Source organism: Pollachius pollachius (genome assembly GCF_949987615.1).
Source record: "Pollachius pollachius genome assembly, chromosome: 20".
NCBI lineage: Eukaryota > Metazoa > Chordata > Actinopteri > Gadiformes > Gadidae > Pollachius > Pollachius pollachius.
Window position 1 is genome coordinate 7318650 of NC_136953.1, and position 12651 is coordinate 7331300.

Consider the following 12651-nt stretch of genomic DNA (forward strand, 5'->3'; position numbering starts at 1 on the left):
GCATCGGCTCCCGCTCTGCCCCCTCGCTCACCCACGATCCGTCTGTCAATGGAGCCCCCCACAGAGTCCCCTGAGGAGCACCAGGACACGCCACGGCGACAGGAAGCTCTGTGTGTGTGGTAAAGGGTCAGCTTTCTGTGCTATCTAATGGGGGGACATCGACAAGCATAAGCTAACATGATGGTCCGAGTTTGGAGACGGTGTCATATAGGTGTACGTTGCGTTTAGGTGCGGTTGTTTTGGGGCAGTACTGGGAGGGTGCCTCTTGTGTGATGTATCTGTGAGTCAATTGCGGGGAGTCAAGGTCTTTCTGTTCTCCAAGCAGCGGGGCGCTTGTTATTTGTAGAACGAACAGCTGTCACCACGGAGACGGACTGGTTCAGAGGCCGATGTATAAATAGTGGAATTGATGGATGAATGGAGTTTTTATTTTCAAAGCATAAATTACACTTCCACTTGGTTGTATTATGTATATCATATTTGATATCGTTTTTATTGCCACAGAATGTACTAAGCCTGTTTACCAAATCATGCGTCAAAATAAATAAAGAGAAGGATCAATAAATAGCAGACGTAAAACAGAATAATGTCCATATAGAGCAGAATCAATACATTTCATCGTTCTGTAAACAGAGGTTAAAGCTAAATCGTCCACCACCCTTCCATCCACCCAATCCACGAGTCCCTTCACCCCATGACCACTACCTCCACTTCCACCACCGTCACCATCACATCGACATCCTCCACTCCTCCATCCACCCTCAGCCCCACCTCCTTCCCCACCTCAAACCCTCATCCAACCATCCCACCACCACCTCCTTCCCCACCTCAAACCCTCATCCAACCATCCCACCACCAACACCTCCTTCCCCACCTCAAACCCTCATCCAACCATCCCACCACCAACACCTCCTTCCGCACCTCAAACCCTCATCCAACCATCCCACCACCAACACCTCCTTCCCCACCTCAAACCCTCATCCAACCATCCCACCACCACCACCTTCCCCACCTCAAACACTCATCCAACCATCCCACCACCACCACCTCCTTCCCCACCTCAAACCCTCATCCAACCATCCCACCACCACCACCTCCTTCCCCACCTCAAACCCTCATCCAACCATCCCACCACCACGCCCCCCTGTCAACCTCAAATCTTCCGTCCACCGAGTCCACCACCGACACCATCCCAATCCATCTCCAGCCCCCCCCCTACAAAGGGAAGACCAAGAAGCCGGAGAAGGTGGAGTACTTCCAGCCCCCCATCAGGTTGCCCCTCTCCAGCTTGAGGGAGGTCTTGTCCCCCCGCTCCATCAGTACCAGCCCGGCGTTGGTGGCCGCCTCCCGGGTCACATCCTGGTCCCCCGCGAAGGCAGAGAGCACCGGCCAGCTGTTCAGGACCAGGCTCACCTGGGGGGGGATCAGGTAGTACTATGGTATAATCTAGTACCAATGTAGGTCACTAATGCCCCTTTTTCCACCAACAGTACCAGCTCAACTCGCCTTGACTCGGCCCGCCTTTTTTTGCGTTTCGATCGCCAAAATGAGGTACCAGGTACCTGGTACTTTTTTTGTCTCACCTCCCGTGAGGTTAGGGTGAGTGACGCCACTGGACGAATAAAGATGAGCCCGACGTCTGAGCCTGACACCCGGCACCCGGCGTCTTTAATTACTAGCATCAGCGTTCATTCAACAATAGTGATTGATTATTGAACATGGCAGGATCGGTGAGCAAGAACATGCTGTGGGCCGTGACAGAGGGTGAGACGCTCCTGTGCGTAATCTGTTTATGTGTCGGGTGGTCGCGTATGTTTCGCAGTGATGTGCATGCGTGCTGTGCAGGGGCGTAGGAGTGAGCTTAACATTGGGGGGGACACATCGGAAACCTAACCAGATCGGTACAATTTTTAGGTGGGACAAATGCGCCTGTCTCCGATATTGGAGGGGACACGTCCCCTCCGTCCCCCCCGGTTCCTACGCCCTTGGTGCTATGACGACCCGCGCACGTCGAATAGGTACATTCTAGATGGAAACACGACGTGCCTGGAACCAAACCAAGTCGTGGCGAGTTGAGCTGGTATTGTCGGTGGAAAAGGGGCATATGACCATGTGATGTACTATGTTATATTATAGTACCAATGTAGTCTACTTAGACCAGGTGATGTACTGTTATATTATAGTACTATTGAAGTCTACTTAGATCACGTGATGTAATATGTTCTAATATAGTACTAATTAAGTATTCTTAGACGACGTGATGTAGTATATCATGTTATATTATAGGTGCAGTATTGTCTTCCTAGACGATGTAAAACATTAATAGTGTGATAGAATATTTTTGTTTGCTTTGCTATGTGCTTTTGTTTTTGTCTAGAACCCCGCCCTCACCTGCCTTGTGCCACTCCCCGCCCACACCTGTGTGTCTGCCACACCTGACCATTAGCCTGCTCGTTGTCCTGATTGAGTTTTCCCTGTCCCTTTTCTCTCTGCCAATGATTTGTTTTCCCTCTGCTATTTAAGTTCAGCGCACCGGTTAGCCCTTTGTCAGATCGTACTGTTGCAGTTAAGGATCCAGGTGCACACCAGATGCTATATAGTCAAATATTTTTTTTCTTTTCTTCAGGACTTGAACAAAAGGGCAAACAGGTCAATAGGTCAAAGTTAGAAGTCAAAAGTGTAACGCACAAAAGATCCAGGCAAAGTTCCAAAATGAAAAATCCAAAAAGAGAAAAGCACTGGGAAAGTGGTACGATCTGAAAAAGGGCTAACCGGTGCGCTGAACTTGAATAGCAGAAGGAGAACAAATCCTTGGCAAAGAGAAAACAAGGGACAGGGAAAACTCAATCAGGACAACGAGCAGGCTAATGGTCAGGTGTGGCCCTTAATTACTTGATTCATTATGTCACTGCCAAGTCTGACACATGTCTGCAGTGACATCTCCTGTCTAGGATTTTGCCCTGCTTTAGTTCTGTTATTATAACCTTGCTCTAGCTGTCAAATAGCCCTGCCTATGTGGTTGAATTGTCTTCCCTCTCACCTGTATCGTCTGTCGGTTGTACACTTTGACCACATGGAAGCTGAAACTGTAGACTCCTTTCTTGGGAGCCACAAAGATGCTCCGTGCTGGGTCAAAATGGCCGCCCACGTTGACCAGGATCTAACATGGCAGAGAGACAGAGTGGCAGCTCAGGACACTAGTATTATAATAGGGTAAAGCATAGTGTAGACAGTTATTACGTGTAATTACGAGTAGCCTACTTGTACCTAAAAAGGTGTTCCAATTAGGTGTTACAAGTATTTACTCTCACACCCTAAACACATAAACACACACATATACACACCCTCTCTCACATACACATACACAAACACACACGTGCAACACTTCCTCACTCACCGACATACAAACGCAAACACACAGACTCCTAGACCAGAGAGGGACGCCTGGTTGAGTATATGGACCAGATGGTCATGGACCCCCCCCACCTGGTCAAAGTAGATGGTCATGGACCCCCCCCACCTGGTCAAAGTAGATGGTCATGGTGCGGTTGCTCATCTCCGAGGGCTCGTGGTTGGTGTTCCTCACGGCGGAGAACGCCACGCGGCCCGACCCCGAGCGGACGGACATGCCCAGGGCGCCGCCGGAGGAGGAGGGTTCCGCCGAGGGGGCGGAGTCACACACCACCAGACACTTCCCCTCCAGCACCAGTGGCTCCGTGTCGTTCTGGGCCCCGACCGCCGGAGGCCCCCATTGGAGGAACCCCAGCACCAATATGAGCAGAGGAACGGTTTGGACAAGCGCCAGAGAAGGCGGGACCAGGGTCACCATGGCGACTGTGTCGGGTTCAGATATAGAAAACTTTATTCGTCTCCGGCGGGAATCGGTTGCGCTGCTCAGTCAGGAAGAAAGGATAGTGTGAAAATATATAATGAAAGTACAACAAGGCAATACACAATAGAAAAATGCACACAAAATGACATAAAACTACTCGCACAGAACATCATAAACCGGCTTACCACGCAGTGCTTGGGAACCTCCAAATCCTGCGGCTCGCTCGATGAGATAAAGATATCTGCTGTCACTCTGTGCACATCAACAACATTATCTCGGAAGGCATTTTGGCAACGAGAAGTAATATTGAGGTGTGTTGACGTTGAACCGGTTGGTTGAGTTTCTCCGGATACGAGATGGATGCTTTGTGGTTTTGGCACTTCCACAAAATTGCCGGCAGTAGTTTAACTAACGATACCCGTAAGTCACTGGAGAGGAAATAAAACAAACCGTGGATGCCATTATCTTCCAATAAGGGTCATTGAGTATCAAACGATAACATTCAGTGACATTGATGTGTTCTGTGTATCTGAAGGTCAAACACGATAGTAATGAAGTATATTGGAAATAAAAAGGGTGGATAGAAAAGGTGAAGAAGGAGAGTAGAAGAAGAGGGGGAGGATGGAGAAAGAGGACGAAGAAGTGATGAGCTGAGGCCATAGCCTGGAGGAGAGAGGGCCAAAGTGAGGACCAGAGCAGCTGGACCCGGGGGGGGGAAGGGAGAGCTGCACCATGCCCACCGCTGAGACACCATCTGTTGGTAACCATTATAGACCCCCCCACCCCTCCCTTCACCATGTCCATGAGGGAAAACATTCCTACACACACACACAATATCTAGAACTACTGTATATATTTTATTTTTTCACAAGAAATTTAGCTGTCCTGTACTACTGTACTACTATACTATGTCTATATTAAACTACTATTCATACTGTAGTATAAATTCATAGTTTTAGCAGAATAAGAATACATGCAGCACTTCTGTTGTTGGCCTCACAATAGCCTCATAACTTGTTAAATTCCATAGAAAAGTTCTGAACGGCCTGTATATACACAATCAATCATTAAAACACATGCACACATTGGCCAACCGAGGTAAGGAGTGAACCAAATCGCAGGGGTAAAAACAGAGCTTTGCTGTGCTATGACAGTAAAACATCCCACATACGAATACAGACGCACACACAGAAACATGAAGACCCGACCATAAGGGAAAGAAACTGTCAAAGAACACAGGTGAGCACAATCACTAATCATCCCAGGTGACATGAATCAACCAATTAGATACAAGGACACAGGGAAACCACGGTAACACAGTAGTACAATCCAACAGGAAAAATCAACATCATTTCTTTGGCTGGGAAAAGTGAAGATCAAGATTTAAACTCCTACCTTTCTACAGGTTAATGTTCCGGCGCCTCTAAGCCTTCAGGTTGTTGTATTGTACCTCGAGGGATACACTGCCTCTACCATACACCTCCCCTTCGTCTCTACCCCTCCCTCAATCCCTCCCTCTGTCTCTCTCTCTAATCCCTCTCACTTTCTCCATCTACCCTTCTCTCCCTCTCCGCCTTAAACGTCACAGCTTTGGAGACACAAACACACCTAGACATGAGTACGCAGCACACAATAATCCCCCGTAAAATATTATATCACAAGTGTTTAATCATGATAGTATCATGATTAACAGTTAATTACACAGAGTAGCATGCATCTTGGTATTCTCAATTGGTGTCCTGATAATGTACCCAGCTATGAACCACAATGTACTCAGCTCAGGTTAACCATGACACAGTGGGTAAACACTGAGAGGTGAAATATTCTCATTATGAAAAAACATATTATTGCTGTCTGCTAGGGCAGGTTGACCACACCCATATCTGTTAGATACATCTCTCCCCCAAGGGACTTAATCTTCTTTTTGGCTGATCTTTCAAGGCATGGGCCACAGACAACCGCCAAAGCGCTTCAGCTTCGAAGGCAGTTCTTAGTAGTTTAATAATCTGTGTCTCTCTGGCAACAAATGTGGCCACAAACAAGTCTTACAGTTGAACAACTGTTGTGCACAATGTCTCATCCACAGCGTCTGCTGTATGACTAGCTAGCAACACAGTACTAGAACGTGCAGCTGATAAACATGGGGTCATTCATGGGCTAGCAAAGGTTGGGACAACCCCTGGCCCCGCCTACTGCCCCTTCACCTGTCCCTCGACGGGGCAGATGACCAAGGGGACGGTGTTCCTGCCGTTGCCATGGAGACAGGGGTTAAAGTAGGGGTAGAGGGGCTCGGTGAAACGGCAGCCGCTGAACGCGTGCACGAGCACGTGGGCGTCGACGTCATAGAAGGAGACCGAGCCCTCCTCGTAGTCGACGAACACGCACACCCGCCGTGGTGGGGCGGTAGCCTGGAGGCGGGGCTGGATGAGGGGGGCGGAGCAGGGGCCAACGGCCCCGCCCTTGTGTCGGCAGATGGCCCAGTAGCCGTGATCGGGCAGCACCCTGACGCTTCCTTACCTGTTGATGGACTCCCTGGCCACGCCCACGTCCCACTCCGCGATTCCCAGTCCCTCACCATCTTCCAGTCCCACCTCAAGACCCATCTCTTCTCCTTTGCCTACTCCTGGACCACCCCCCACCCACCCCCCATCAACTTTGCATTTCTTTTTGTTTATTTATTAGTTGTTTGTTTCCTATGTAAAGCGCTTTGACTGCGAGAAAAGCGCTATACAAATGCAATGTTTTATTATTATTATTATTATTATTATTATTATTATTATTATTATTATTATTATTAGATGAGGGGAGGAGAGATGAGAGATGAGGAGACAAGAGATGAGACAAGGCGAGGGGAGATGTTCAGAAATGAGAGGACGATCGTACCTCCACCGCCCAGCTGTGTCTCCCCTGCTTGATGGGCTGTGTTCCCAAGACACACACACACGACTGGAACCTTCGGGGGTCGCTGGGCAACCAACTCGGGTTCCTCTGGTTGCTATGGCTCACCTGACGAACAACAGAGCAGTTATCTTGTGAGTGTCCATCTCTGTGTTATCGTCCTCCTCCTCATCATCATCATCATCATCATTACCATCACCATCTCATCATTCCTCTTCTTATCTGATCCGTCTCACCTGCTTTTCGTCAGGGGAAAGAGCCAACAAAGAGCACACCGTATCTGGGTCTAGAATCACATCATCTAGACAGACAGACAGACAGACAGACAGACAGACAGACAGACAGACAGACAGACAGACAGACAGGCAGGCAGGCAGGCAGGCAGGCAGACAGGCAGGCAGACAGACAGACAGGCAGGCAGGCAGACATTTAGTTATTCAGATAGACAGGCAGACTGGGTGAAAGATGTTAAGGCATTCATGCAAAAAGAGATAAAAACACACCTGCATACTGGCTGATCACTTGGATCTCTGTAACATAAAAGGCATGGTTTAGTGTCACTGTTTATTAGGCACAGCTGTTAAAATTCCCCTCCCATCACTTGTAATTGAAAATATGTTCAGAATGGGCTAGTAAATAATCACCATTATCATCACAGTCATTATATTATTACAGTAACAAGCACCAAACACTGCAGCTGTGTTTCATCTGTACACAGCGGGCTTACCTTGGGCACAGTCTCCTCTCCATCTCTCTGCAGAAGTCAGCCATCTTGGCGACGGCCCTCCTCGCCCCGCCCACGTATATGTTGTCACGGACACGGACCTTGGACCAGTTCCTGTGGGTCGGGGGGTCGCGCATAGAAAGAAAAGTCTGAAAGACAGAGAAATGTCCTGAGTTATGGATTTAGTAGACTCGTAAGGACTTACTACTACTTATTTTAAAGTGTTGAGTTGTGTTACTGTACTGTTGCAGCTAACGTTGCATTCGGAAGAAAAAATGTCTTCTTTAGCCTTCGGCATATTTATTTAGTAACTGCAGCGGACACATCATTCTCACGGTCACGCTGCTATTTTTCCCGCGTTCTACTCCGGCATCTCAGCCGGAACAATAAACTAATGAGGCAGATGCTGCGCCATAGCGCCCCCCCGTGGCACAAGCATAGACACAGTACATCAGTACATATCAATGTAAAACCACAGCACATACAACTGAGGACATATCTTAACACCCCCACTTGAACTCAGGTTGCTATACTCTTAAGCAAAAACAAAATAAAAACAGAATGAATGTGAACCCCTGTCATACACATATCAATCCCCAAAAAGAGCACCTGCAAACTTCTCCAGTTTCAACTTATTCACAGGTTTGGTCATCACATCAGCAACCATGTTATCAGTACATCAAAGTCACTCTTCCCTCATTCACAGTAGATCTGATGAAGTGGTACTTTATGTCGATATGTTTACACCTCTTTCTGTTTACAGGGTTTTTGGCAAGAGCGATTGTTCCCTGATTATCCTCATGTACTATAGTTTGTGTGTATTTGTAGTTATCTATGCCTCCCAATAACTGCTCTAGGTATAGACACTCTTGTATGGTGGATGCCAGTGCCATGTATTCTGACTCGCATGTGGATAGCGCAACGGTAGGTTGCTTTCTAGTCTTCCACGAGACTAGGGAGCTGTTCTGACTAAGACTCACACAGTATCCTGTGGTACTGCGTCTATCACTGGTATCAGCCACCCAGTCTGCATCGCTGTAGGCCTGTATACCTAGCTCCTTACTGTCGTCTCTCCTAAAACTTAACCCTTTCTCTGCAGTGCCTTTGAGGTATCTTAGTACGTGCTTCCCAGTGACCCACTGCTCCTCTGTAGGCTCAGCAAAGTACTGTGATAACCTGCTCACCACAAAACTTATATCTGGTCTGGTACAAGTAGTTAGGTAGATAAGACTTCCTACTGCCTCCCTGTACAGCCTGACATCTTCCATCTTTACTGCATCCTCAGTATACTCTAGCTTTTGCTCACAGGGTGTCTCTCTGATCCTACAGTCTTGCATATTAAAACGCTGTAGTATCTTGTTAGTATACCTTTCCTGTGACATCTTTATACATCCATCTGCCTGACTGAAATCGATACCCAGAAAATGTTTTAGTTTGCCTAAATCTTTCATTTTAAACTGTTCTGCCAGCATCTCTTTCACCTTTTTCAGTTTCTCTGTATTGCTTACCGCAATAATCAACTCATCGACCCATATGATTATGATCACCTTCCCTTCATTTGACTCTTGGGCATAAACACAGTGGTCAGCTAGGTTTTGTGTGAACCCATTCTCAGTTAAACAATTATGTAAAATCCTATTCCAAGTGCGTCCAGATTGTTTAAGACCATAAAGTGATTTCTCTAGCTTATACACTATATCCTCTTTCTCTTGATAACCCTCTGGTGGATTGATGTAGATCTCATAGTCTATGGGAGCGTGCAAGTACACCGTTTTCACGTCCATTTGGTGCAGGAGTAAATTTTCCTGTACCGCTTTCTGTAGCACTACTCTAACACTCGTCAGGTCTGCCGTGGGTGAAAACGTCTCCCCATAGTCTACTCCCATTTTCTGGCTGTAACCCTTGGCCACAAACCGCGCTTTGTATTTGTCTTTTCCGTCTACATCAGTCTTAATAGCGTAACCCACCTACCCCCCACTGTCTTGCCTATTGGCAGTGCTGTCGGGGTAAAGGTATTGTTCTCGTTTAAGGACTGAATTTCCTCATCCATGGCTTTTACCCATTGCTTTGAGTTAGCTGACCCCATTGCTTCCCCAAATGTCTGTGGAATGCCACACACCACTCTGCAGCAGTAGTCTACCGTGATATGAACCCCATCGTGAACACAGTCATCAGTTATGAAGTCACCTAAGTAACTCGGTGTTCTCCTCTCTCTAGCTGGATATCTCCTACTCTCGGGTTCACCACTTGTGGCACTCTCCTGTGTGTGATTATGGTCACTAGACCGTGTTACTGTACCTGGACTATCACCATGAGCACTTCTACTTCGTACACTTGGCTCTGAAGCATTTTCTGTACTCCTACTGATCCCCTGGGTGATCTCTCTAGTCCTGGGTCTCACACTGTCATCGCCATCGCTTGGATCTGGCTCACCTGTCTGTGTCTGTTTTTCCACAGCTGCCCTGCTCACAAACTTCACTAGCCTGTGCTTTTGAACTCTGTTCGTATCTGGATGATACATCAAACACGCCGGGCTGTTCTCGTCGCAACCCACAAAACGCCCCTGGTCACATCTGGAATCAAGTTTCCCCTTGTCCTGTTTGTAGGTGTAGCATACAGACCCAAACTTTTGCATTTTGGATACATTGGGCTTCTTGTCGGTCAGCAGCTCATAAGGAGTCTGTCCTGTACGCCTGTTATAACACCTGTTGCGTACCATTGCCGCTGTTTGTACTGCATATTGCCATAACTGCTTTGGTAGCGCACTTTCAACAATCATGCACCTACCCATCTCAAAAAGAGTGCGCCAACCCCTCTCTGCTGTTCCGTTTTGGTGCGGGGAATACGGAGCTGACGTTTCATGTCTTATATTGTTTTTCCTGAGCAGTGCCTGAAAATCACCGCATGTAAACTCTGTTCCGTTGTCGGATCTCAGGCACCTCACTTTCCCGTAAGGGGATATATCTGCTAGGAACTTTTCCGTAGCATGTAATGCATCACTTTTCTTTTTAAGAAAATAAACAAACACTGCGCTTGAGTAATCGTCAGTAAATGACTGCGCATATTTGTAGCCATATATCGACTCTGTGGCAACAGGACCTGCAAGGTCTGTGTGTACCATCTGTAAGGGAGCCTTTGCTCTAGTATCAGGGTCCCTATTTTTGGTTTGGGCAAACTTTCCCTGAATACACACCTCACACTCTTGTTCAGGCCTACCCATTTTGCCCTTGATCTGCATACCTTCAACAACATTCTGTAACTTAAGAACATCCTCATAATTACAGTGGCCTAATATCTCATGCCATGCTTGTATGTCGTGACATGCATTACACTTATCATTAGACTCAGTTTCAGTATGCAAATAATACATCCTGTCATAAACATGAATGTTAAATCTGGTACCGTCTCTGGTTATCAAGGCGTCTTTACCTTCTTTAAAGACAACTGTAGCCCCACTCGCAGTCGCCGCCTTCACCGAGAAGATGCATTGGGGGTATGACGGTACAAGTAAAGCGTCTCTCAGCGTCGCCTTGTGTCGCTGTCCTCTGCTGTCGATGAGGGAAACCTCAGCATTTCCCCTCCGCTGAGCGACCCCGCTGCACCGGGTGCCATCTGCCAGCTCGACCGTGTGCGTCTCTGGCCTGAACGCACAGTCGAAACTTTTAAACATGGTGATGTCTGTGACGATATGAGAGGTAGCCCCCGTGTCCACCATCAGGCCCCTCTCTTGGATGCGGCGTGCCGGCTGTCGCTGGATCCCTCCGTCTCTCACCTGGAAAATGTAGTTCTCCTCAGCGTCTTCTGAAACTTTACTCACACCATCCTTTTTGTCTTTACTGTCCTTGTCCTTACGCCTGCATGTGGCGTCTTTGTGTGTGTCACTTCTGCAAAAACTGCACCATGTTTTCTGTCGACACGCTTTCGCTCTGTGGCCTTTGGTGCCACACTTGAAGCACACCATCTCTGAGTCGTCTTTGTTCCAGCCAAGCGCGCTCGTCTTGGTTGGCCGCCATTCGGTTTTCCCTTGTGTTTTCATCACACTATCGTTGGAGTCGGCTGCTTTTATCTTCTCTGTCTCTTCAAAACTACGCAGTTTAGTCTTGAAATCTGCAAACGTGATGTTATCGTCTGTATGTGCCACATGTATTGCGAATGGCTTGAAACTTTCAGGCAATCCTTTTAAAGCCATAGCAACTAGCAGGCTGTCTCCCAACGTTTCTCCCGCGTTCCGCAGTGCTGTGATGGCGGTTTGAGCTCTGATGATATAGTCCATTACACTTTCATCGTTAGCCTTCTGTAGCGATGTCAACGTGGTGTACAAGTTTATTATACGGGGCTTTCCCCTCCCCGCATAATACTCTCTCAATATTTGCAGAGCCTTTCTTCCATTATCGGGCGCATCCCTCATAACTAATGAGAGGCTTTTGTCATCTAACAGCAAAATCAACTCCGCATAAGCGTCAGCATTTTTCTTTGTATCTGCTGCTATCTCGACTTCTGTCCTCGGTTCTCTTAACACAGTGTCTGTCGAGTCAAACTGTGGTTTTAATTTTACTTTGGGGTTTAAGAAAATAAACTGGAAAAAAAGAAGAAATTAACGGACAAAAAAATAGTGATTTAATGTTAAATTGGGAGCGGAAGGACTCACCAGCTCAACTAATGGTTGACGCAAAGTTCTGGCCAACGGCAAAGATAACCTACGTCATACGCGCGACGCAGACACGAGCAGCACTTGAGCTTCAAGGAGGCACGAGAGGGAACAAGAGAGTGGTTAGAAAACCACAGCAAATGCGCAAACTAAAATCTCTTGGATCGTACATACTGAACATCTTTGAAATCTGGAGAGGCAGCCGGTAAGAGAATGTAGCCTACTTCCGATCTTTTCCATCAAAGTCCGCCGCTGCTCCGGTAACGTTGTTTGTGCTATTTATAGCTTCTAACCGCAGCATTCGCTGCAAGTGGGGATGCCAATGTTGTCTGCCTATACCGTAAACTGTTAACTAAGTTGTCACTTGTTAGAAATAAGGTGATGGTGAGGCTGCAGTAGCCATTTTTGTATAAGTGATGGTTTATGCATTTAGTATTTTATTATTGAATGTTCCACAATTGAAGAATGTAATTTCTGCGTTGTTTGTGTACTTTTTAAGTTTAAAATTCCAGTATATTTTGTACAAGAGTTTATATCTGAGAAAGTCAA

The 12651-nt window shown here is 47.2% G+C and overlaps 1 protein-coding gene and 1 pseudogene across 2 annotated transcripts; both read right to left on the reverse strand.

Moving 5' to 3' along the window:
- Nucleotides 1–1215: 1215 nt before the first annotated feature.
- LOC307091408 (cerebellin-1) lies at nt 1216–3829 on the reverse strand (the record flags this gene model as incomplete). Its single annotated transcript, XM_079758374.1, has 3 exons — nt 1216–1413; nt 3041–3160; nt 3521–3829. 3 exons carry the CDS (start codon nt 3827–3829, stop codon nt 1216–1218), a joined length of 627 nt encoding a protein of 208 aa, XP_079614500.1.
- A 2192-nt stretch (nt 3830–6021) lies between these two features.
- Nucleotides 6022–11490, reverse strand: LOC307091292 (annotated as a pseudogene). Its single transcript has 6 exons — nt 10915–11490; nt 7458–7603; nt 7234–7262; nt 6967–7031; nt 6716–6838; nt 6022–6402 (listed from the first exon to the last, which is right to left on the reverse strand). The product of its transcript is annotated as an uncharacterized misc_RNA (transcript).
- Between the last annotated feature and the right edge of the window lie 1161 nt (nt 11491–12651).